This window comes from Nuphar pumila, chromosome 4, assembly GCF_984573655.1.
Source record: "Nuphar pumila chromosome 4, dmNupPumi1.hap1.1, whole genome shotgun sequence".
Taxonomy (NCBI): domain Eukaryota; kingdom Viridiplantae; phylum Streptophyta; class Magnoliopsida; order Nymphaeales; family Nymphaeaceae; genus Nuphar; species Nuphar pumila.
In genome coordinates this window covers 139,884,875-139,912,030 of record NC_143252.1, presented here as the reverse complement: position 1 = coordinate 139,912,030, position 27,156 = coordinate 139,884,875, and the positions used below count along the sequence as shown (strand labels likewise).

The following is a 27,156-nucleotide window of genomic DNA, read 5'->3' as shown; positions in this document are numbered from 1 at the left end:
ATTTCATGTAAATTGATAACCTGAATAATTAGATGAATCTGATCCAAAGGAGACGGTATTACTATCGAGAGAGAATTATCTAAAGACTGAGAAAATTAAGGATGCATCATTACTTCTGCACAAGTTATGGGATCTACCACCTAAGACAATAATTGGTAGCCATGTCCCCTAACTCTGATGATTGGGGACTATGAGTAATTGCTACCTCGTGGAGCGTAGTTGTTAACAACTTGTCCATCAGAGTTTGTATCTCATATCCTCTTCAGATAGACATGATGTGTGAATGAGTTTTTGGGTCTTCTATTACTAAGGGGTTTTAACACATTGGTATATGTCTTGCTCGGGTAGGCATCATCTACTCGTTCTAGCAAGGTTTTCAAGTTTGTTATTATTGTAACTCATTCACCATGCTTTAGTCTTGAAATCGATTGAGCATTTTGTCTGTCAAGGCGATCTCAGAATTTGCATGTGATTTTTTTATAAGACGGTGCATTGTTGCAATGTGAGGTTTGTCACAAACCTCGACTCATTCATCAGTGTACGAACATGTCTTGCATGTCTTATATTACACAGTGATGATAATCAACCCAGTTTTCAGAAAAGATTATTGCTTTTATTTTTTAAAACCAATAGGGGTATTCTAGAAGATTATCACTGTAAAAAATGATATCTTGATCCTCAACTTGATATAGATCTAGGTTAATCTCAGATACATATCGAGGAACTTGATGTACATGTGATCGAAGTCCACGTAATCAAAGTTCTGCATTTTGCCCATTCAAAAATAGATTCGGCTGCATATTCTTAAAATATATCGAACTTATTTCTTTTTTAACAATCTTTTAATGTTCAAACCATACAGGGTTAACATTTTGTAAAGTTCAATAATTAAGAATGTCTGATACATGCCAGCGTAAAATCTCGTGCACGTGTTTTTTTGAAAAAAAAATTAAAGCACACGTACGAACATTGAAGTATGGGTACGTAAGTAAATCATATGTAATTTAATAAACCAAGTGTATGCAAAACTGTGCACAAAAATAGATGCACACATTATTTATAAAAAACAGCATTCGCATAAATGTCATCATAATAAATACACATGTAATTTAAATAAAGCACGTGTATGACATACATAAATAAATGCACACTTAATTTAAGAAAGCAACATATACATAAATGTTATGCATATAATTTAAATAAAGCATGAGTATGCAATATTTTGTACTGAAATAAATTATACTTATACATGTATGTATATATGTATAATATATTTATATATATATATGACTTAAATAGAAAATACTTATATTAGGATTGCACAACCATGGTGACAGCTTGCTCATGCCTTGATATTCATGCCGAAGGTACTGAAATTCATAGATTAAGCAAGTTCGATGTCAAAAGATTTTTGTGAAACTGCGACAAGAACGATCGTTAAATAATTTTTGACAGAGGTGCCAACTACAGTGGCATCGGGGTCAAAACCGAACCGAGTTTGAGTTTAACCGGACTAAGACGGGCTTTAAAGTCGATCCGAGCTTAGTTCATATTTTAACTATGCCGAGTTCTGCTTTGGCTAAGATGAGCTGGGCTTAGTTGACTTGACCGAGACAGACTCAACTCAACTAAACAAAGCTAGACTCATTTGATTTAACCGCTCAAGCTCGGCTCAAGTGAACCAAGCTGGGGTTCGATTAGGCTAACCGAGTCGGGGTTCGATTAGGCTAACCGAGTCGGGCTAGGCTCAAGTGAACCAAGATGGGGTTCGATTAAGCTAAGCTCGACTTGGTTAAGCCAAGAAAAACAAGGGTTTTTAACCGAGTCAGGCTCAGTTGGATCTAACCGAGCTGGGGCTTGGTTACAGGGAACCAAGCTAGGCTCGGTTTACCCCAGGGTCAACTCGCCAGAGCCAACTGAGACTCAAAGGAAGCCAGGGGTTATGGCTGGGACAGCCCCCGAGTCAGAAGGGGGAGTGTGCTGGAGGGCTCGACTGAGTCTAGCCCGATCCAACATATCAGTAGTGATTCGGGTAACCCCGAATCTCGGGTGCGGTCCAATACACCCCAGGCCTCAAGTGGTTGGATTGGGCTCCCCTGCGTCGAGCCCGGTCTAGCAGAGATCCGGGTCACCCCGAATCTTAGTGATTCAGCCCACTGAACGCAAGGCGCAGTGGAGGGCGGCATTGGGTACCGGAAGCAGGAGGGAGGAAGAAAAAGAGGCGGGGGAGGAGCCCCGCCGTAGCGGGTGCCGGGCAACACCACCAACAGGGTGTTGCTGGGCAAAACAAAAGAGGGGCGAAGGAGAGCGGTGGCGCTCTGCCTCCGCCCGATCAAAACAGGAGGAGAAGAGGGTGCCAGGTGCCCTCTCTTCCAGCGAGCCAGAGCCACCACAGCTGGTGGCTATAGTTCTCCGGCAGGTCCTGCTGGAGAAGAAGAAGAATAAGAAGAATGGAGGAGAGGAAGAGGAGGGCTTCATCTGGGTCTGGCAGGGGCTCAACAGCCAGAAAGAGCGGGAGGAAGGGTTGACGTATATAGAGAGAGGGGAGAGCTGAGAGGGAGAAGAAGAAGAGTAGAAGGAGGTGAGTCAGGTTTTGTTTTGAAAACAGAGAGAGAAGGGGGTTTTATAACCCCTTCGAGTGGCGGTGGCCCCATCTAGGATTAGTTTGGGTCCATTTTGGATCCAATTCCAAATCAATGAGTATAAAACATTACAATAATATGGTTTTATTAGGTTGGGTTCGAATGGATCTGATCCCGTGTTATTTAAAATAAGAACCATCTTGGGTCTTATTTGGATCTTGAATCCAAATTAATATTCATCCATATATATATATATATATATATATATATTTGTTTAATTGTTTTAAAGTTGGTTCCACTATTGGGATCTGATTCTAAACCCGATCAGTTCAATAATTTGGATCACTTTTGGATCCAACTTAATTTGATATTGGATCTATCTAATGGATCTGAACCTAAGTCTTAAGGTTTTGAGAAGTCCGGATCTCATTCGAGATCCAACTTGAAACCATTTTAAACTTGGACTAGTCTAGTGAATGGATCCGAGCTCTCCTTATAGTGTTTATAAATCTGGATCACTCTCTAGATCCAAACTCATTTAACTAAGAGATCTAGTGAATCCTAGGCATCTCAAGTACATATTTGAATTGGGTTTCATGGGGGGTTGATCCCCGTGGATCTTTCATCGAGATCCAAATCCAAAGATGTTTAAAAAGCTCGTAACTTGTTAAATAACTTGATAAAAATCCAAAATCTCAATGATAGTTAAGTGTCAATGAATTACTCATAATAATACCAAGATAATCCCTTATATTTTCTGAAAATTTTAGAAAATTCATGGACTTTACATTTTGGGCCGGGTCAAGACTATAGCCATGCACATTATAGTTCTGAATTGGGTATAAAGCAAGTCCATGTACCCCAGGATCCAATCCAGAGTCCAACCCATCCTTATGTAGGTCCGACAATTAATCCGATGCCCAATCAAGTCACAATCCAAACGGATTTTCACCAAGCTCAATATTATCCAGACCCGAACCATGAGCCAAAACCTATTTTAACCAATTCTAACCTTCTTTTGGACCCAAACCAACTCCAAACCCCATCTCACTCGTATTTGGACCCACTATTGTTTCAAAATCCATTTAGTAGCCAAATATGGACCTTAACCAAACACCCACAATGTGCACAAGCCCCAACTCTCAAATATTCATCAAAAACTCCAAAATAATGGATAAAGAATTAGATTTGTGTTAAGTATGGTGAAAACTTTTGCCAGAGTTTATAAGCTGCAATGATCTAAAAATATTCTTTGATTGAATTCAAGCAATGAAGCGGATCTTCAAAGAGAACCAGACCCAGAGTACCATAAAACAATTATAACCATGCTTGCGTTGCGTAAGGAAGCTAGAAGATGATTCAAGGACATGCTATTCGCTCAAGGAGTAAGCGATTCTACATGGATCGAGTTGAAGCAACTGATGCAGGTACTTTTCGTGGGTCCATTGCCTCTCGCTTTGGACCCAACAGATACCTAAATCCAATTGGAGCCTATTCCAAATGAGCCTTCATCCATTCAAGACTTATCCAAAGTCTCAGATCCAATTAAAAATGATTTGGATCTGACATCCCTTGATGGATCCAGACCACTTTTAGTGAATCCATTTGAAATCACCTTAAGTCCTAAAGATCCAACATTAGATCCACATGACCCAATCTAGAGTGACCTTTTGGAAACCTTATCCATACTCAAATATATCTCATATCCAAACCCCAATACCCATATCCAAGATTTTTCTATATCCATATCTCACAACCCAAGCTCATTGAAGACCTTTTACTTGCTTAAACAAGATCCGTACGAGGCTCTACAAGAAGATGCGAATGGGGTTCCTTCTGAGTGGATCCAAATTTTGTCTAAGCCATTTGCTTCAGATCCATTTGACCCATTTTATTTTGAAGGCATCTCATGTGATTTTGGATGCTTTGGAAAGAATGCTCCAGGTTTTCATGTAAATATTGGAGCAAATCCAGCTTTATCCACTCTTTATGGTGCGGTACACGAATCTTGCTTCATATTGTGGGCCCATAACCCACAAGGTGGAACAAGATTAAAAATAGCTCAAGTGGGATCCAAACTTGAGGGCAAGTCTTCTCCAATCCAAGAATTAGAGATGACAGTGGATTGGGGTAGATGCAGGGGACAAGGTCTCCACCCCTGCCCCATCTCAAAATTTTTCCCCCCATTCTCGCCTTCATCCCCGTTTCATGTCCTCCATCTCCGGTCCAAATGGGGTGAGGTGGGAAGGGTCCTTGTTTCCCCCGAATCCACTGCCATCCCTAAAGAAGGAGGTCGAACCGTCGAAGGGTATTTTAATTATTTTACTATTGGAGATCGGGGACCGGGCAACAAAACGCATAAGTCCATCCCAGCACGGGTTTTAATTTTAACCTCCATCCTTGTCTCCATCCATGTTTCATGTCATATATCCCCGGTCCAAACGGGGCAAGGTGGGGGCGAGGCTGCGTTTTTTCCCGGTCCACTGCCATCCCTAGCAAAGCTGAAGACCTGTGTCCATAAAGGATTTATTTGGATCTGTTTTAGATTTTAGATTTTGTTTTTTATCTTTGTGTTTAGATATTGGATCAATGTGTCAGATCTATATTGTTATGATAAGTTTTATTTTTTGAGAAAGTTATCTAAATATGTTAATTAATTTTATTGTAGTTAGAAAACTCGCATCTATAAAAGGACGAGAGATCTAGGAGGTTAGTCAAAGTAAAAGTTGATTTGAGACTCTTAATTGAGTTATTTCGTATTTTTTCAGTTCTTTCCCCTTTTTGGGTTTTTCTTTAGTTTTCGTGCATAAGAGTAGGGTAACATAACATTTTATCGTAGATTAAGCACTTTATTTTACATCAACAATGATGCAAGAGCAAAGCAGAAGACCTGGGTCGATAAAAGATCAATTTTAGACTTTAGATTTTGTTTTGGATCTTTGTGCTTAGATATTAGATCAATATGTCAGATCCATATTGTTAGGATAAGTTTTATCTTTTGAGACTAAATATGTTAATTAATTTGATTGTAATTAGAAAACACTCGTTTATAAGATGACAAAAGATCTAAGAGGTTATTAAGAGTTGAAGTTAATCTTAATTTAGTTATTTTCTGCTTTTTCGATTCTTTCCCATTTTCTCACTTTTCCTTGATTTTCAGGCATAGGAGTAAAGTAACATAACATTTTATCATAAATCGAGCCCTCATTTTTACATTCCTATGTTTTAGGACATGTTTGTTACAGTCCCTTTCATATGAAAGGGGGTCCCTTGTGGAAGGAGGCATGTTTGCCACCAGGGTTGAAACAAAAGACACAACGGGAAAATGGGCATGGGCCCATGCAATTAATGTGTTTCTCCTGCTTTCATATGAAAATGTGGTCGCACCCTTCCTCAAGGAGTCATTTACCCTCATGAGACTCCATAAGAAATCAGTGTCCCATTCCCCTGCGTGTAACAAACATACTTGGGCAACTTCATCCCCAACACCATGCTTTTGTGATACATGGAAACTGTGTTTCCATCCCAATGCAAGTATGAGTGTCAACGGATTGGGTTTACTCGGACCTGACCTTACGAAACCCTATAGGGTCCCTGTATGACGATAAATAAGAAGACCCGATTAAGATTCGGGTCTAGACCCAAAGGTCTGATTAATACATGGAGCTGGGTATAGTTTGCGAAATTTTATACCAGACTCAGGCCCGACCCGATGAGACCGACAAATTTTCAATGTAAAAATGATAAAAAATATTATTTTACCGGGTATGGCCCAGGTATGATTCATGCAGTTGTTATCGGATCCGGGTATGAATTCTCTTATGGTGGGTCAAATTAAACTCAAGTCTGACCTGACACCATACCCAAAAATCAGGAGCAGGTCTGGTTCCACCTGGGTCTAACCCATTGACACCCTTAAATGCAAGGGTCACAAGTTTTGGCGTCCGGGCATGTTTGCAAGATTTCTGCATTTTCTCAAGATTAAATCACAATCAGAACACTTGCTCAAGATTAGTGAAACATATAAAAGTACTTGTGATTGTGATTGCCGATTGCTCTTGACCTGAATTTGGTAAAAAATGATCACAAGATTGCCTGTAACCCACAATCACAGATTCTACTTTCGCAACAGTGATTGGCCAAGCTCCAATTAACAGCAAATTGGAGATATTGGATCGGGCAAATCTAAACAATAACTCGCTTGGCTCAGATAAACTTTAAATAACAACAAATAGATATATTTTATATCACATAATTTAGTGCAGTTCAAATGGTTTTTTCTCCACGAAGGACAGGAAAATCACCCTCGAGATCAGATAACTAGTAGCATTGGCTAAGCCTGCCATACCGCACGGGATTTGCAAACGATAGATTTATAGGTAAAACTTCACCGGTTCCACCTCTGAAACATTGTATTTTTTATAAATGAATCAGCTCAAGTTGGGTTCAGTCGGTCTACAGTTCAAACTATCTTTTTGGCAAACAAGCTACCTGGAGCTCTGATCAGTCTAGGTTGGGCTCATTATCAGCTCGAGTTCGGCCTGGGTAGCTTGAAAAACGATCCCAGCTTGAGGTGTTCAAGCTTGGTCGGCAAGAACCTTCTCAGGTCTTATGATCCAAACCAAAACCAGAAGCTGTGGATGCAAAAATAATAACAATAATAACTCATTATTCAAACCAAGTTTGAGTAGTTTCTATGTAAATCCTTCTTTTCCATCATTGGTTATTATAATATTTTCATGAAATTTTGCCAAAATTCATACGTCGTCAATTTGTCACCCTAACGCACTAGCAATATACCAACCATAAATCCCTAAACATGAAGAACCACGCACCTCTTAGTTCTTCTTGCAGCCCCCAAATCAAAATTTCTGAACTACTCACCAATCACCTCAGCCATAACTCAATTGGGGTACATGTTAAACTAAGGCTTTGAGATGATTGATTGGTACATATAATTCAAAACCCTATAAGGAACGGAACGGCCCTCTTGATGAATGAAACCTTAAAGCCGAAAACCCTTCAAAAATCTCATCACTGCAAACACCAATCAAAATTTTGCAAACTACCCATTTCTTATCTCGATACCAATCAGAAAACCCATCAAACAAAAAAGGCAAAAAAACGGTGTCCAATCCGACACCTTCTACATGATCCCCCACCAAAGAAAACCCTAATTTCAAGCCTCCAATACGATCGGGATCTCGCGAACAACCAGGAAGAGATTTCATAACATATCAAAGAAAACCAAAAGGGAAACAAAGAAAGAAAGAAGAAGAGGAGTAGAAAGAGAAAGGGAACTCGCTAGACTTCGTCTTCGTGGAGGAGCATGTTGGGGATGCCCTTGTTGACGGGGAAGCGGCGGCCGGTCTCGGGGCAAATGAGGGCGCCCTCCTCAATGTGGAGCTCGAGGAGGGCATGGTGGAACTTCCGGAGGAAGTCGTCGGAGTCCAGCATGGAGGGGTCGGCGCGGTCGGGGAGGTCGGTGTCGCCCATCTTGCGGGCGGCGTCGTGGAGGGCCTTCTATTCGATCTTGGGGAAGATGTTCCTCAGGAACTCCGGGTTGAAGGCCACCTCCTTCACCGCCGACTTCTCCACCTCCAGCTGAAGTGGAAAGCCGTTCACCACCCCCTTGATGTTGACAGCATGTTGTGCGTGAACAGCCTCATCTTTTCTCTCTCTCTCTCTCTCTCTCTCTCTCTGTCTCTCTCTCGGTGATTGATTTGATAGCGAGGGGAGGCAAGGAGTGTCTATATATTCGGGCTCAAAACAGGGTCGGACATGACTGTATTTGGGTCTCTCTCTCTCTCTCTCAGTGGAGGAACGGAGAAAGGGTCACATATGGCTGAATTTGGGTCTGATCCAGAATTACATTTGCCATGAGATCATTTTTGGTTATGTCCATAAATTATACATATCCAAGGACTTTCTCAGGGGAGGAATGGAGAAAGGGTCACATGTGGCTGAATTTGGGTCTGATCCAGAATTACATTTGCTTAGGCATTGGGAGGGGTGGGAGTATGAGATCATTTTTGGTTATGTCCATAAACTATACATATCCAAGGACATATGTGAATACAAATTTATTTTATGGCGAGGAACCCTCACCGAAGGTGGGGCCTCACGACCACCCTGCCTTTCTTGGCCCACTTCTGAAAGCTATGAACACACTCATGGTCCAGTGGGATTTGATCTGGTGTCTTCATCTCAGTTCCCTCACAACCACCCCGGCCAGGCGGGGTCCTGCAGTGTTGTTATATATGAATACAATTATGATTTTATATGCATGAGATTAACATGCTCTAGATAGCATGAGATTCCTCCTAGAAAGGAAAGCCAAACCGAGGTTGGCCTAATGGAAGTGAACGATGTAAAAAGCAGATGCTTCTCATTTACAAACTGGGTCAAAAACTGAGCTCTACTCATATAATTCCCTGTTGCAATCTATCTCGCATAACCATCAGTCTCAAACAAGAAAGGCACCAAGCAATCTTCCAATGGGGGTACCGTCCGATTCCTGTCACACTCACTTGATATGCATACATATAGAAAATGAAAGAGGATAATGTTTTCTGTAAATATTATTTGATATTGAGAGCAATGAAGCAACCGCATTTCTATAAAATACTCGGAATCGAAGAATACAAGCATCTGTGAAATCTCAACCACCATTTACACTCTCCTTTATTGTCGAACAGGCAAAGGATAGTGTGCTCCCACCATCCACTGTACATGGCAATCTGCAACCTTCTCACATCTCATGCAGCTCGTTTTGGAGTAGCTCTTTCACAAATGAGAAAGAGAAGAAAACGAAGAAGAATCACAGAGTTCATAGCGAAAAAGCCTGCCTCTTCAACTCTTGCCTCCTAAGCTCTCATAAAACAGAATGTACCCATGATCTGTGTTGCTAGAGTACTCCTGGGCCGACCCGAAAAACGTCTGTACAGCCGACTCATCTATCATCTCCACGTTTTCGTCATCAAAGAAAAGCCAATGGTTGTGGCTCTTCACCAAACTGACATAATGACCATGATTTGGACCACTACCGACATGAACAACAACAGCGAACAAGGAATATTCAGAGTCTGTGCTGTCCATGGTGTTGCTTAGCTTTAGCTCTAGAGGAAAGACAACTCTGTATGATAGTTTTTTGTATCGGCCAACCTGCTCCATGTATTTGAAGCGTTTCAAATGGATGACAAGGATGTGAGGGGGCTTCTTTATCTTCATCCTCTTCTGTGCTTCCTGCAAGCTGCAGATCAAGGAGCTCCGGTTAAAACAAGACCAATATGCCATCAGGAAAGCACAAAAAAATAAGTCAAAAAAGGTATAAAAACTAGAAGGTTGACAAATGGCCCAAAGACATTTGAAACAGCTTAAATTTGACTATTTTATAGCAAATGACAAAAAATTTGAGCTACCAACAAATAAGAAAATTGAGTTGCACAAGCCTCCCACCAACTAAAAATCATGAAAAGGACAAGCATGCAACACAATTCCATCTGTTGATTATGAGGAAAGATTAAAGAGAAGGATGTAAACACTAAACCTGCAACATTTATCACAGAAGAATTTATCCTCAGCATTCAATGTCTCAGTAGAACTGAAATTTTTTAGACAACTGGTGATGGAACTGTTCTGTTCAATGTCAAGGCTCAAATCTAAAAATGTCTCATCCCTTGCCGTAACTGTTTCACACCTTAGGCATCTTGTTTCATTGGTGAGGATACCCTGTTAAGAGAAATGGGAAAACATGTCAATATAGCACGGGCCCTTGAAACAAAGAGCAAAAGAATACCATCTGGAATGATGCACATTCTGCAAATTACTCGATAAGGTGCAAGATTAACAGACAATTGTGAGTACCTGGATGCACATACTGTAAATTACTCAATAAGGTGCTAGATTAACAGACAATGGTGAGTACCTGGAAAATTTTGTGAACCCATGTAGTCACAGGCTCTTTTTGGATGCCATTTGCTTGAACATTGCGATGCCCATTTGCAGTCTTTTCTGAAGGAGATGAAATCTCTGGAGAATCATTTGCAGCATTTGATTCTTTCTCAAGAATATCAACAAGCTCATTTAATAAGAAATTCAAGAATTCATGTGCATCCTACACCCCAAAAGAAAAAAAAAAACAAAATTGAGTTACCTTCCAAAAAGATATGAGCAAAGTTTGTAGGGACATCTAAGATGGCCACCATACCTGATGCATGTAACTACGGAAAAGCTCATGTTGTTTCTTCACTCTCTGCACAAAACGTTTTGGAGCAATAACACCAGTTTTCTTCTTCTGAGAGCTTATCTGCATCAAATAAACCATATTTTTGGCATTAAAGAAAATGCATGCAGTAGAGAAACATAAAATAACAAAAGCCCCGTTCAGCATATTTATGAAATGACAAACACATACAAGTCCATTTTAAAGCCAAAGTGAAACTATAATAAACAGGAAGAGCCTTAACATGTCTCAAATGTAACTAAGGAAGCAAAAGGTCAAAGCAATATCAAGAAGCACTTTGAGTGAACCAGTAAAGCAGGTCAACTTTCTTCCCTTTCCTGTCAAAAAGAATACTGTTCCTGATAAACTTTCAATTTATTCTAGGTTTACTGAGCAAAGACCAACAAGGTTTATTTAGAAAAGCAGACAAGGATCTTGTTGCAAGTCTCTGAAATTCCATAGAGAAATGATTAATAAGCTATTAGGTGAATCCTGCTGTATTCCATTTCCTGGAACGTGTTTTATTCAAGTTAGCTAGTCATTCAATAGTAACAGTGCTAGAACTACTTCCTGCCTAGTCAGTATAGGAAACCTGCATCTCCTTTGCATATCCTCTCAGAGATCATCAAGCTCATTTTGCAGAACGTGCTGCAAACACAAATCAACTTCAAAGCTACAATAGCTCCTCTATTGAGCAATGTAATAGAAAATTCATTTGTTCTTATCCCGCCACTACCAATATTCTCCAATGTCCAAAAAGAAAATTCCCATCATTAGCAACCACTGGTTGGATTTAATTGTCAGACATCATCATCCCACAAACAAATGGAGACCACCTGCAGAATTTACATGCACCTAGACCATTTCCTTGCGTTAAAACTTGATGAAAAATGAATTGCCTCAGTGTTTGCAGCAAAGTAGATTTGTAGATAAATTAGGCAGTTCAAATGATGTAGTTCATCATCCAACTTAAAATGAGTTATTACCACTATCATCATAAATAAGCAGCATAGGAGATACTTTTCATACTAAGATGTTTGACAGACACAGGAGTCCATAATCTGCCAGGGTGGAAGAGAATCAACAATCAAGTGAACAGAGGCATGACTGCCTATCTCTGCATGACATAGTAACAAATTTATGAATGCTAACAAACAAGTAAATGTGTCTTAGCTTCAACTTCAACTCTTCAAAGTTCAAACACCTCAGAAATTCTGGTGATATTATTGGTCAAAGCAAAACCATTCTCTGACCACCTTAATATATGGTGGTATGAGAGAGGCACAATTCTCTTAATGGTAGGCTCTCTAACTGAGTATCACATGTCTCATGAAGCATGCTCGTTCTTCCCATACTAATTGGTGAATTTCAGTGTAGGCTTTCTGGCTGGGTTTCAACACGTCTCATGAAGTATGCTCATCCTTCCCATAATTGGTACATTTCAACTTAGCCACTGTGCACCATTAAAGGGCCTCTAGCCATGTGCTTCATAAGAGCACAATGGAGCAGTTAAGATGGATCAACCTACAATAGCTCCAAGGATGTAATCCAATCCTTATATTAAAATCTTAAACAGCATTATGATTTCCATCAAGAACCTGATTTGGGAAAAACCAACCACTGAGAAGTGAGAACAGTGAAGGAGGTCTATAAATGGCAATGCACAAAATGGTAGCATCCACTGAATCAAATGTAGAAGACTACCATAGAGGCTAAAAAGATAATCATCAATGCCCTTTCACAACCCTTTGAGTTTTTGTTTGGCTTCCATCAAAAAGTAATATTGCAACAAACAAGTTTTGGAGGCTTTTGCAATCAGCTTGGCAGAAACTTTGCTTAAAGCACTTTTAGCAACATCAAAGATAAAAGTGAATCCATTATTTGTTGATCAACAGCCAAGAAAAATACTTGAGGTCACCAATTTTTCACAGAAAACCCTAAACTCCAATGACAAAATCCTCAAGTTCTCATTGTTATTAGCATTATACTCTTGAACAACACTCAGTAATTAACACATGAGATGCGACTGCAATGTCAATTGCTGGAAAATAAATTTGATGATAGGAAATCCCTTGGACATAAAAGTCAACTAGGAAAAAAGATCTTAACTTACATTTTTTCTATTACCATAGGAAAAGGGAAGATTTAACTCATACTCTCTTTTTTTCGGCTAAAGCCTTTTGGTTTTTCACCATCAGAAAACAGCCCCGCCTGTGAGCAACTTTTTCTGCTGCACTTGGTAAAAGCAACTAGAAACCTTGGGCATCTGTATCTTTTCCCCCTTTGTTTCTACCAATTGATTCCTACTCTCTAGTCTATTCTTGTGAAGCACGCCCCACCACCATGCATCTTGGCAAGAATGGGAGTTTTCCTCCATAGATCATCCACAACATAATAAGTGCTAACTGAAGAAATTTTCCAGACAGCTAACCTGTTTTCGTCATCGAATTCACATGCCCATCAAAATCCTCATGCTTAGGTTACTTTAAATCAGACTAAAAACTTTTCACGTTGTTTACCAATGGCAGTGGCTTTTCTCTCTTAGTTCAGTGTTGAAGAAAATCTTTCAAAGAAAATCTTTCATGTATAAAAGATTTTCTTCACCCAAACAGATAATCTCAAGTGAGCAAACAGAATTGCACACTCGATCTCATAGATCATATAGAAATTTGTGAAAGCTGTAATTTGAGGGATCTGGGTATGGTTAGATGTATCAAAGATGAAACACAAAGGGTTTTAGTCAAAGATGAGGAGATTAAGGAGAGATGAAAAGATTGTTTTGATAAGCTATTTAATGAAAGTCATGCTCAGGATCTTGGAGACTTCTCCATTCCTTTTCATGAGATGAATCGTGACTTCATGCGCAAGATTCAAAAGAAAGAAATTGCAGAGGCTTTGAAGAAAATGAAATCAAGAAGGGCAGTTGGCCCAGATGGTATACCTATCGAGACTTGGAAATGCTTGGGTGAGAAAGGTTTAGAATGGTTGACAAATCTTTTTAACAAGATTTTGCGGACAAATAAGATGCCTAATGAGTGGAGGAAGAGTACTTTGGTGCCTCTATATAAGAATAAGGGTGATATACAAGATTGCATAAACTATCGTGGTATAAAACTCATGAGTCATACTATGAAACTTTGGGAGAGAGTGATTGAGTATAAGTTGAGGAAGGTTGTCATGATATCGGAGAATCAATTTGGTTTTATGCCTGGAAGATCAACTATGGAAGCTATACATCTTCTTAGACAACTTATTGAGAGATATAGAGAGAGGAACAAAGATTTGCATATGGTTTTTATTGATTTGGAGATGGCATACGATAGAGTATCTAGGGATGTTCTCTGGTGGACAATGATGAAGAAAGGTGTTTCTCTCAAGTACATTAGTATAATTAAAGATATGTACGAAAGAGTAGTAACCAATGTCCGCACTTGTGGAGGGGTGACAACCAATTTTCCTATAACTGTTGGGTTACATCAAGGATCTGCATTAAGCCCTTTCCTATTTGCAATAGTGATGGATGAGCTTACGAGATCAATTCAAGAAAATGTGCCGTGGTGTATGTTGTTTGCTGATGATATTGTTCTGATTGATGAGTCTAGAGCTGGGGTTAATGCTAAGTTAGAATCATAGAGACAGACATTGGAAGCAAGAGGTTTTAAGTTGAGTAAGAATAAGACAGAATATATGAAATGTCGGTTTAGTAAGCAACGAATAAGTGATGGGAGTGTAGTGAAGTTTGGTGAGCAAGAAATACTGGTGGATGACTGTTTCAAATATTTGGGATCTATCATTCAAAAGTATGGAGAAATTGATGGAGATGTAAATCATAGGATAAAGGTTGGGTGGATGAAATGGAAAAGTGCAACTAAAGTGTTTGTGCGATCGTAGAATGCCATTGCGGTTGAAGGGAAAGTTTTATAGGACGACAATTAGGCCCGCTTTATTATATGGTACGGAATGTTGGGCTGCCAAGAGACATCATATTCAAAAAATGAGTGTAGCTAAGATACGTATGCTTAGATGGATGTGTGAAAATACAATAAAAGATAAGATTCGAAACGAGGAGATACGTAAGAAGGTAGGCGTTGCTGTTAAAATGTATTCTTCAATCATTGTAATTATATATATATATATATATATTATATATAAAGGATGATACATATACATATATGGTATATATGTATATGTATCTTCCTAATTATATATATAAAATATATATTTCTCTATTATTAGCCATAGGGGTAGTTTAGTTATTTCACTTATTTTTACGTATATTCCATTTGGAATATGATTGTAATTTTCTTTTTATTTTTTATTTTTCCTTTTTTATTTTTGTGGTTTGCGCCACCTAGGGAGGCTCCCCAAAGGAGTCGTTGGGGGCTCCCAACGACTCCTTTGGGAGCCCCCTATGTGGCTCCTCTCTTGTATTATAAATAGGGGCCTCCTCCTTGTAATTCGACATTCTTGAGGGAGCTTTAGCTCTATTGTAAAAGGGTTTTTACCCTATTTTTCATAATAAAGAGATATTCTTTTAGCCTTTTGGCTTAACCCCTTTGTGGGTTTATAGATTTAGCACTTTATGTGCTTTTGGTTGCCCCTTAGTGGGTTTGTGTATTTGCACCTTTAGTGTGCATTTATGGGTTCATTATCGAACCCATTGTTTTCTAACATGATATCAGAGCAAGGTTACGATCGGGTTGTCTTTTGATGCATCGGAAAGCGTGTCACTCAAGAAATGGTGAAGTATTCATTGTTCTTCTCTTTTTTGAAGTTATTCGGCATGTATTCCTTTTCTTAAAGTATTATGCATTATGAAACTATTTTTCTTGCATATATTTTGTATATTTAGTGTTTATGATAGTTGAATCCTTTCTTTTCACATTTCACATTTCACGTGTTCGCATGTTTTAAAATATCTCCTTTTAAATTTGGTAAACTTGTTTGTTTTTCAAATATATGATTGCTCAAAAATGGGTCGTATATTATATTTTTAAATTTGATGTCAATCCTACTTAAAATCGTATGACTTTAGGTGTTTTCTATTATGTTGACTTCAAGTATTAAAAGCTTGAAGTTCATATTTTTCATGTCTTTGTGCATGTGTATCCGTGCCTTTGTGCACTTGTGAGAGTTCTCCTTGTACCCTTATGCACACTTCTTAGTATTGTATTTATACACGAATACTTTTTAGAAATTTTTATATAAATGAGCATACATGGTTGTGATAAAAATCTTTTGTATGTGTAATAAGTTTTTAAAGAAAGTTTGGATGAGATTGATTTTTTTTATACGAAGGATTGTGATAATTCACATACTTCTCTACGCATTCATCGATTACCCATCACATATAATAGTAATTTATGTTTTTCAAAATTGTCTTCAATTATGTGAGATTTATGATTTTTTACATAATTGTTTCGTGATTGACCTATAAGTTAACTTCTAAAATTATATATGTTTTCTTGCTAAATTAATGATCTTTGCTTAAAAGGCTCTTGACTCTCATATGAAGCCTAATTTGTTTTGAGGTCCTTTCTTGTTTATGGATTTTAGTGCATTTTTTGTGAAAATTTGATATAATTCTTGTATGAGAATTTCTCACATCTAAATCTTTGTTGTTCACTTTTTTATAAATCCTAAGTGGTTCTTGTTAATGATAACTATTTGTGAGAACTCCTAAACGTCTTTCAATGTTTTTGGTTTATTTAAAGAATTTTGAAAATTTTTTGTGTTAAATATGTTGTAAGAACCATTGTGTTCATTAAGAAAGATCTTTTAAAAGAACTTCCCACACTATTTAGAATCTTAATGTGCATAGTGTGTCTATTGCATCTTTTGGTATAAAAGATTTCATTAGTTTTGATTTTCTTCTAATGATGCAACTTTATAAACTTGTTTGTTTGTATTTTTCACATAAGATTTCAAAACCTCTTGATTGTATCTCTTCTTTTAAAGGATGCCTACGTTGGCCGTAATATGGTCTCCTTTGTCTTAAATTGCATTTGTTAAGCATATAACTACATAATTAAAGCTTGAGAGTCTCAAGTATTGCTTTTTTATGAAGTGCATGCCTCAAGTGCATGCTTGCTCACATTTGTGTATTTTACGTATTTTGTGCACATTTATTTCTCTTCGTAGACATTTTTACATTGTGAAGCTTTTGTGCACATTTCTTTTTGTGAAAGTGTAATGGACTTGGATATTGACTCTTTTGTTTAATCATTACAAGACATTGTAAGTGCTTATAACACTTTATATGTTTCTGCATATCTCATCACAATCAAAGAATATTAAAACTTGTATGAAATTTAATCCCAATTTTATAAATTTTCAAGTACTTTTGAATATTCTTTCTTTGGGTATTGTGTTAATGTTCTCTTTGTGAACCGTTATGGTTCTTGTGATTTCTTTGTTAAAAGCTTGGTTTTCTTCTCTTAATTATCCTAAGAATTTATTTATATGTCATTATGTTTTTGAAAGAGTATTTTGGCCTTTTATGGCACTTATTTTGTCCATCACAAGTTGTTATATGATGTATCAATCATTTTTGGCCCTTGTTATTATTATATTAGAGATGTTTATTGAGGTGAGTTATGGGCACCTCGTGTTATATCATTTTAGATTGCCAACTTGTAGTTTGACTCTAAAATGACTTGTTTTGAGATATCTAATTATAAGTGTGTCACTCATTTGTTTTTTAGCCGTTATTTTTATGGATGCTTTTAATTATGTATACTTGTGATGGATTTCTAAAGTTTGAAACCTTAGTATTTCAAGGTATATTGAGAAATTGATGTTCTTTAATTGTATTTTCATTACAAGCTCTATTGCCTCAAGTGTCTTCTTCTTTTATGCCCCTTATCTAAGTGTCATCATATGTAGACAAGATTTTTTACTACACCTTTGTGTGTTGGTAGCCCTTTGTTGGCTTTGTTCTCTTGGTCTAATAGTTGAATACACTTGTCTTAAGTGTCATTATATGTAGACAAGGCACGTTGATTCACACCATTGTGTGTGATTTTAGTCCATGTTGGCATTTGTGTCCTTGTTCTAGTCGCTGAGATGTGTGCTCATGGTTGACTTCTTTCACTCATTTCAAGTGTCATTTTATGTAGACAAGAGATGTATTGTCATACCTTCGTGTGTGTTTTAGCCCATGGTTGGCTTGGTACTCTTGTTCTAGTAGCTTAACATACTTGATTTTAAGTGTCTTTTTACGTAGACAAGAGATGTTTTTAGTCCATGTTGACATTTATTCTCTTATTCTAGTCGCTGATACACTCATTTTAAGTATTATTACATGTAGACAAGAGGTGTTTTGTACACACCTTTGTATGTGTCTTTGGCCTTTAATGACATTATGATTATGTTCATGTTCTAGTAGCTTATACACTTGATTTATGGGTTTTGGAGGACTAATGAGGTGGTTGCTTGTAGTGGATAAGCTATTGTTGATATTTACAAAATTTCATATTTATGGGAATTTGAAATTTGGTTTTGATATGAGTTTTTCTAACTCATATTCTTTTTATAGCACAATTGCTATGTGCACATGTTCAAATCAAAGAATATATTTTGATTGTTTTGTCTCATAAGTAGACTTAAAACTTTTGAACTCTTGTGTTTTATACACTATCTTTTATCACATGCTCTTGAGCATTTCCTTTGTGAAATCGCCTTCAAGAAAATTGCTCAAATCAATAACACTTGTTTTCCTATCTTGTAAGCTCAAGTAATATTACTTGATTAAAGTATGATTGAAGCATGTTCATTAATGACTCTTTTAAGTGATGATTCAATATGCATATGCTCATAATGTCTTTTAAAGCTCTCACTTGATTAAGATTCATATATTTTCTTATGAGTTGGCTCTTTGAAGGCTCTTTATGCTGTCCCTTCATGAACTATTTCAATATTCTTCATTGTGGCTTCTTAGTTGTTCGTCATTGAATCGTATGAATGCATTAAGCATTCTTATTATACATTTTCGCGTACACTTTAAAATTTTCTCATTACTTTTTAAGTATATGATTTTGAAAGTTGGTCTTCTAAAATCATGTTACACGCATAACTAATTATCTTGTCCTGACGAATCCTGTGTTTTAAATAAAATAATTATGCTTTCATTATACATAGAATATCTTTTTGCACAATTGTTTCTTGGATGATTCATCTTGTTTGGAATATTCCACTTGATTAAAAGTGCAAAGATATCTTTTACTTGGACCTTTTCTTTGTTTGTTCCACAGGATTGTGAAGATGAGATGAAAAGAAGTACCTTGGATAGATAATGAAATGTGCTCACCATTAAAGACAATTGGAGGAAGACATTTGCAAATTTCAATGGCATCCTTACTGAAGACTCTTGGAGCCTTGAGTTTCTTCATCTTATATTCTTCAATCTTTTCGTTCCCCCACGCAAAGTTTAAGGAGGGTATTAAAATATATTCTTTAATCATTGTAATTATATATATTATATATATATAAAGGATGATACATATACATATATGGTATATATGTATATGTATCTTCCTAATTATATATATATAATATTTCTCTATTATTAGCCATAGGAGTAGTTTAGTCATTTCACCTATGTCATAGGGATTCGGCCAGACAGGTGTCGCACCCGCATCGACGCGACGCGATGCGGGTGCGCGTGTGGCACCGAGTGCGGTCAACCTGATCCTGGGTGCATTGATCGCACCCAGGGTCATTTTGGTCCAATTTTTTGATTTTTTTTATTTTACCCTGTGAAATGGGCTGCGGAATTTTTAAAAAAAATTCTGCTGACAGCTGACCGCGCAGCGGGACCTGCCCCTTGCTGGATTTTGATTTTGGCCTTGATAGCTTTGGTCTCTTTAGAGTTGTCTATTCCCTGACGAGGACTTCCAGATTCTTCACCTCTCCCCACCCTTTGCTGGATCCCTGCAAGTAGTGATGAGAGAATGAAAGGACGGAACAGTTGATGCCTGCTTGCTGCTGCTGCTCTTGTTTTATAAAGGGGGCACTTGTGTCCACAACATTTGACGAGCTTTGTTGGCATCCCATGCTATTCCTGCCTCCAAACAATGAATTCGCAGCGTTGGTTAACTTGGAAATGATGATCCATCTTCCTCAAAAATTAAAACCAAAATTCAAGAGCCTTTTGAAGTCTTTATCCTTCAACCATCCAGATCTTTCTTCGTCAAGGATTTTCTCTCTCCATAATAAATGATAATGGTGGTGGTAGCCTTGGTGGCTATTAGTATTCACTTTTCTCCTGACGAGATGGGTGCTCTAGCCGTAGCCTGGTGTAGACCTCTCTTTTCCACATGTCAAATCCAATAAATTTCTTTTAGCTGTCATCCAGAGTCCAGACTGGAGATCTGAGATGGGTGCTCTAGCCGTAGCCTGGTGTAGACCACTCTTTTCCACATGTCAAATCCAATAAATTTCTTTTAGCTGTCATCCAGAGTCCAGACTGGAGATCTGTGTGCAACTGTATATAAAATGAAATTTGAAGAACCCTAGGCAGTGGCGGTGGAGCCGTAGGCCTCGTGAAGACTCTCTCCAACAAACCACATCAAACCTTTCGCTTATATTTTTTTTCGTGAAGAACAAGGAGTTTCAGACATGATTGAATCATGACAGTCAGCAGAACGCAACAGGCTGGGTCGATCAGATTGCCAATCCTTTCGGTTCATCAATTTTGTCCCATTGCGCCAAAGTACACAACAAGCAGAACGTGGGTTACAAGTCTTCAAACAAACACACTAGCAAAAAAAAAAAACTGGTTATAAGTCCTATATATATATATATATATATATATATATATATATATATATATTTTTTTTTTTTGCCGCACCCCCGCACCCAGGTTTTTTGGAAGTGCCGCACCCACACCCATGTGACATAGCATTTCACTTATTTTTACGCATATTCCATTTGGAATATGATTGTAATTTTCTTTTATTTTTTATTTTTCTTTTTTTATTTTTTTGGTTTGCGCCACCTAGGGAGGCTCCCCAAAGGAGTTGTTGGGGAGCCCCCAACGGTCACAAATGTGACCGTTGGGGGCTCCCAACGACTCCTTTGGGAGCCCCCTATGTGGCACCTCTCTTGTATCATAAAAAGGGGTCTCCCCCTTGTAATTCGACATTCTTGAGGGAGCTTTAGCTCCATTGTAAAAGGGTTTTTACCCTATTTTTCATAATAAAGAGATATTCTTTTAGCCTTTTGGTTTAACCCCTTTGTGGGTTTATGGGTTTAGCACTTTATGCTCTTTTGGTTGCCCCTTAATGGGTTTGTGTATTTGCACCTTTAGTGTGCATTTATGGGTTCATTATCGAACCCGTTGTTTTCTAACAGTTGCATCCATTGAAAATAAGATAAGAGAGAATCATTTACGGTGGTTTGGACATATTCGCCGAAGGCCTAATGATGCTCTAGTAGAAGGATGGAGAAATGAGAAAATATATTAGTTAAAAGAGGTCGGGGTAGGCCTAAGAAGACTTGGATGGAGATGATAGGAAAGGATATGAATGCTTTGAACCTCATCGAGGACATGGCATTGGATAGAAATGATTGGAGGAGAAGGATTCATGTGGAAGACCTAGAATGATTTTCTTTTTTGGTTCATATCACCGACCCCAATTGTTTTGGGATGAAGGCGTAGTAGTTGTTGTTGTTGTAATTCATGGAAGTTATATGTACAACTTGGAGGGAGATCTTTCATATCTTTCCAGATCCACCCTACAGAATGGGTTCAAAAAACCAAAATAAATTATTCATTTCTAGGCCTTAAAAAAACTGATTCTTGAACCTTTTTTCCACTCATGTCATATCAAAGTATTCCAGAAGAAAAAACTGCAAAATCCATCAGGATTAAATCGTTTCACCATTTCCCTTCTTAAGCATCTTGTGTCAAACAAATGCCAACGACTAGGACAACCATTTAAATAGCACCATATATCATTTCTAGAAATAAGAATAGTTAATAACAAATAAAAGAATTAGATGGAAACATCCTGCATGTGAGGAAATCAATGCTAGTAAGAAAGTGGGAAACTTATCATCTCTTTTTAAAGATAAACTAGAATAGGCATTTGATAGGAGGAGGGAAGAGTGCATATGCATGTGTAAATGTGTGTAGTTGGGCATGCTTTGCATTTGTATATTCCCACAAATTTTTTGCATTCACAGCACTTGATAAATCATATGCAGAAGCAGCTAGGATGAAAACACAAGCCAAAAAGAAAACCCAAAAAGCCTTTCAAAAAGGTCAGCTTGTAAAATAGTGCATGATAACAAGCCTAGTGGAGAAGTCAACCACCTCTCCAAATGGTGCTCCCCTAAGGAATTTCATAGTAAAGGAGCAAAATGGGCATCTTCCAATAAGTTCAACACTGTTGGGCTCAAGGTGAAACCATCTCCAATGAAACTAGTTGGAGCCTTGGACCAAGGAATATGTCACAACTTTTGAACTACCAATATCCAAGGAAAGGCCTCTGCATGGAGGGTCCTTGGAAAAACATATCTTCTAGATACTGTCAACCATATGGAGAAGACTTATATGATGAGAGATCAGGGAAAGAGTGCATCTTCTAAATAGCAACAACTGCAGGACTGCAGCAGCAACTTTCCAGGCTGCTGCTGTCTTGATATGGCCCAAGAATATGGGCATTCTTGAATCTAAACTCACTGGTTCATATGAAAACATTCTTAACAATAGCTGGATCATTTAAAAAGGAAAGCAAAGAACACTGATTTTTAACTTGCAGCCACAATCCACTTGTTACATGTGAAGCTTGCAAGAAATGATTGAGACTAGATCTGACGATAATAATAAAAGGCTGTTGGAAGATCCTAGAATAGATTCAGTCCTATAAGGAAGGAACGTTGCATAGATGGTGACCCTTCTTTTCGCTTTGAGTTTTGACCTCATGATATCTTTTTTTTTCCTTTCTTTTCTGGACCAACTTCTTGATAGATCATGCATTCTTTTTCATTTTATCAAACTTCGGTTGTTTTTTATAAAAGAAAGGAGTTTCCTAAAATACAAATTATCATGTCATGCATAACTTAAAAAATTCCAAAGGATTGGGTTTCAGTGCCATGCAGCTGCAATTTGAAACACTGAAATAACTGATAATGCTTGCATTGCAAACACTAAGCAAGAAAAGTAGTATGTATGACAGTGAACAGCCACATGTCAATGTCATGCAGTTGTCCATTAAAATGTTGAAATGACAGACTATCCAAATTGAAAATAATACCAAGGAAAACTCAATTGCTGCCCATTATTTTACAGGCGTTTAACCATTGTGTCTAATGATTGCCACATTTTTTGCACAAAAAGGTCTAAAAGTTCATCAAATGATCTGCACTGCAAAATGATCATCGCCTGTATTGTTCTCCATATAATACAAAAACTTACTCTTAAAAATGAATTAAATGTGAGTTGTGAAAAAGATGATCTCCATGCTTATTAAGAATCACTAAGAAAAAAGAAGGGTACACCAAAAAGAGAAAAAAACTCTAAATCTGAAGTAGGAAAGGAAGAAGATGCTGGTTACTGAACATTGATGCAACTAATTCACTCTCTAGACTTGCACCTGTGTAAATAGATCTGCCAAGCATGTCAAAAGAGTCTCCTCTGCATCTACGGCATTCTTGTTGTTAGCATAATACTCTAGCAACTGATCTCGGAATGGTGCACAAAAATATAGTGCCTGTACCATAAAGTAAAGATGAAGTGCTTGTTATTTCATAATATAACCTCAAATTAAAGAAAAATGAGAATAAGGTAAAAGGTGCCAACACCTGCTACAACTGCAGTTAGAAAAACTGACATATATAAGAATAAGTACAGGGTGAGGACCGTGAGCCACATGGCAAGAATATATCCAAGAAATATCTGAAAAAGAATGTCTGTTTCCAACAGAAAAAGAGGCCAAACCATTCTAACATAATTAGATAACCAAATACACCAACTGAATCAATGATCTTTAAAATCGAAGACCTAAAAGGTTGCAAACAAGAACTTATAGAGCACTGAATCTGAAGGGTTTCATCAAGCCAAAAATCCGTAGGAATTGTCAATTTTTAATCTTCTTTGTACGATTGGTTAACATCAATAAGAAGGCCAGTGACCAGTCACAAGATAGTTTCAAACACAAGGATTACAACTTCATCTATTAGAACTAAGGGTTCTACACTGAGTAAGGGAAAAATCATAAACTATCAAAAGTTTACAACTTAAAAGGTCAGCATACAACAATCTGTTGTTACTATGTGCTGCCTGGTCTGGCTAATGGCTCCATTCCTCCACTTGACACTCACTTAGCAAGCAACAAAACAATCAAAATTCATGGAACTCTGCCCTGGACCATGGTGGTCATTGCGAATACATGCTAATAGACAATCTACATTGCAAATTACTTGTTTTGCCCGGTAACTCACTAAATGATATTGCGAATGGCTTAATCTGCAGTAGCGAATCTCTTATCCATGCAGGGCACTGGCCATAGAAGATGACCAATCCTTTACCATCAAGCCTCGGTCTACACAAAATCTTGCTACAGAATTTGGAAATTGCCAATGATATTGAGCTAGGCACGTTGTTCAAGAAGACCATTGCAGGATAAGCCAAACACCAAAATAGAGTATATTCAACATGGACGTCCCATCCCAACTTTCACGAAAGAAAAGGAAAAAAATACATTATCATAAAGAGTATTTCACTGAAATGGTTGCAAATAAGAATCATTTGACAAAGAAACACTAACAACTTTAGTTTCGATTGATCCACTGCAACCACAAACCGCGCTCTTTAGAACCGAGAAAAAGATCGCGCCCCGTTGAATTCTAATCCCCAATACCCAAAAGCAATAAAACGTCACCCCAATACCCAAAAGAAACACTAACAATTCTAGGCATTCCCCGAAATCTCACAACAGAAATTATCCAAACGCAAATTCAGCCCACACCCACGAATAATGGCAAATACCAAGATCGCAAAATCGAGTGAAACTCCAAGATGACAAGATCTAATAGGCCACCAATAAAATATTTATGGGGATTTGGAGATGATGATGGAAAAGAAGGTAATTAGGGGTTCAAGAGGAAATGTTGTGGGCGAAAGGAAGAACCTGGAGAACGCTGTTGCAGTAGCAAGTGTTGCCGAAATTCTCGAGGCCAAAGTACCTCTCCCCTTCTGGAAACTGATCGCCTAGTGCCTTCTCTAGCTTCGACCCCGCGGCTCCCATGACCATGAAAGCAGGAACCAGTCTCCCTTCTGATCCACCGAACCACCAATCTCTCTCTCTCTCTCTCTCTAGAACAATGGGAAATGGAAAAAATAAAGCAAAGAGATTGATACTGGTAATCAGAAGGAAGTTTCCCAGTGGAGATGGGAATTCTTCAATGGTGGTGAGAAGGCTGGGTGTGATTCTGATCTTCCCTTCTTCACAGCTTTCCGGTTGACCATCGATGATAGATGCACGAATTTGTTCGTGTTTTTGTGAGTCATACAGCAAAATCTAACGTGATACGACTTGCTGCAAAACGGCCACTAGTTTTTAATTAATTGCCATAAATACAAAAGGTATCGTCTCAACCTTAAGCACGCATATGTTTTTGGTTTATTATGTATAAGTTTTGATTGGGAGAATACTTGTTGACGAATGATGATGATGGTTGTAGCAGCGGTGTGAATCGGGTTTTTGGATTTTTAGAAAGTGGATTGTTTAATGTGTTAATGCAAACCTTCTGCTGTTGGAAAATTGGGGTATTAAATTTTTGCACCAAAATGTCATGTTCTAGTTTGCTTATAAATTATCCTCAAAATCTGAGACCTAGTATCCCTGGCTTTGCTTGCCATACTTTACGGTCACTGTAAACTCTGTGGCCTTACCCTTGCTCCCAAGGAATAGCTTCGATCCTCTAAGTCCCATACCATTACGTCAAACCCCTTTGGGGCAAGTTCTAGTTTGCTTTCACTAGGCTTTGTGTGTTTTGAAGGTGGGCGTGGTGTGATTGGTCTTTGAATTGGGTGTTGAAATTTTCATCTTTGAGATTATGGTCTTCATGAATATACCTTTGCTTATTGGTTTTGGAGAAAGTGGGCGGATATTGGAGTTTTGGTATAGGTTTGAGTGTGATGTTTGGAATGGTAGACGTTGCAATAGCTTAGTCTCGAAGGTTCGTCACCAAGCTTGACTATCTAAGAGGGTGACATACAACGTGAAGGAAAAAGCAAACAGTGTGCGAGTGAAAATAGAGGATATAATTTTGCGTGCGGGTAAAATATTCGCTACTAATGAAGGTAAGGAACTAATAAGTAGAAATCACTTTTTTCCTCAAAGGTTTTTAAATTTTTGTAGATCAAATGTTTCAGATGCAATCTACATGGTTTGTTTAGTAAGAAACTTGTTTTGAATAATGTGATTTATGAATAGTAATTAGCTTTTTAAAGGGGTCCAAAAATCAATGGTCGACAATGTGCCAAAATTTTATAACTCAAAATATCACATTTTACATAAAAAAAAGTACGATCCAAAACTTGATCCTTAGCAAGAAAATCATGCTGAACACATCTATGTGTTTAGATTGAGTATATACAACTTGCACCTATGATTTCTAGTTCATCAGTTCCTTAGCTTCATTAATAGCAAAATTTTCCCTATCTTTGCTGTTATTGAAAATATACATATAAAGGGATTACATTTGCTCAAGTATTTTTACGTCATTTTCATGAAACTAACCTTAGTTATGTGATCTACATGTTTTGGTTAGTGGGAATCGGCTTTTGAATCACCTGATTGTGACACGTGAGCCTGATTTTATGAGTCTTGAAAAATCAACCGATCACAATGTGCGATATTTTTCTCAGCTTATAAATTTCTGTTCTTTTTATCGAATACACATGATCCAAAAGCTGGTCCTTAACATTTGGACCATGGGCTCCCACCTGGGGTTTTCCTCTCTTTGACGAGGGTTTCTCATCATAAAAATAAACATTTGGACCATGCTGAATCCATGAATGAGGTGGGATTGGGTTATCATGACCTACACATATAATTTCCAGCTCATTTGGATGGTCAGGTCGACATTATTAAATGTTACCTTCATATATATATATATATATATATATATATATATATATATATATATATATATATATATATATATATATATATATATATATATGCGCCCATAAAGGAGACCATTCAATCAATATAAGGTACAAACTATTCAAACTACTTTTAAAAAGTATTTTTTTAAAGTATTTTTTTTGGCAAATTTGACCATGCACATGATTTTCACGATCAAAGACTTAAGAATCAGCTCTTATAGCAAATGTTT

At 37.7% G+C, this 27,156-nt stretch overlaps 1 protein-coding gene and 1 pseudogene across 1 annotated transcript; both read right to left on the bottom strand.

The window, feature by feature from the left end:
* Positions 1–7,631: 7,631 nt before the first annotated feature.
* On the bottom strand, positions 7,632–8,251 carry LOC149841315 (multifunctional methyltransferase subunit TRM112 homolog B pseudogene; annotated as a pseudogene).
* Positions 8,252–9,150: 899 nt separating this feature from the next.
* Positions 9,151–25,254, bottom strand: LOC149841314 (ubiquitin carboxyl-terminal hydrolase 4). Its single transcript, XM_090004751.1, has 6 exons — positions 24,942–25,254; positions 23,406–23,522; positions 10,792–10,890; positions 10,510–10,698; positions 10,132–10,313; positions 9,151–9,834 (listed from the first exon to the last, which is right to left on the bottom strand). Exons 1-6 carry the CDS (start codon positions 25,062–25,064, stop codon positions 9,435–9,437), a joined length of 1,110 nt encoding a protein of 369 aa, XP_089860877.1. The 5' UTR covers positions 25,065–25,254; the 3' UTR covers positions 9,151–9,434.
* Between the last annotated feature and the right edge of the window lie 1,902 nt (positions 25,255–27,156).

Excerpts from the sequence above, each read along its gene's own strand:
- LOC149841314 (XM_090004751.1), bottom strand. The coding sequence starts at position 25,064 with ATGGTCATGGGAGCCGCGGGGTCGAAGCTAGAGAAGGCACTAGGCGAT. Across the intron at positions 10,891-23,405 it reads TGGCAGATCTATTTACACAG|ATAAGCTCTCAGAAGAAGAA; the intron begins GTGCAAGTCTAG and ends TATTTGATGCAG. Across the intron at positions 10,314-10,509 it reads GGGTTCACAAAATTTTCCAG|GGTATCCTCACCAATGAAAC; the intron begins GTACTCACCATT and ends TTCTCTTAACAG.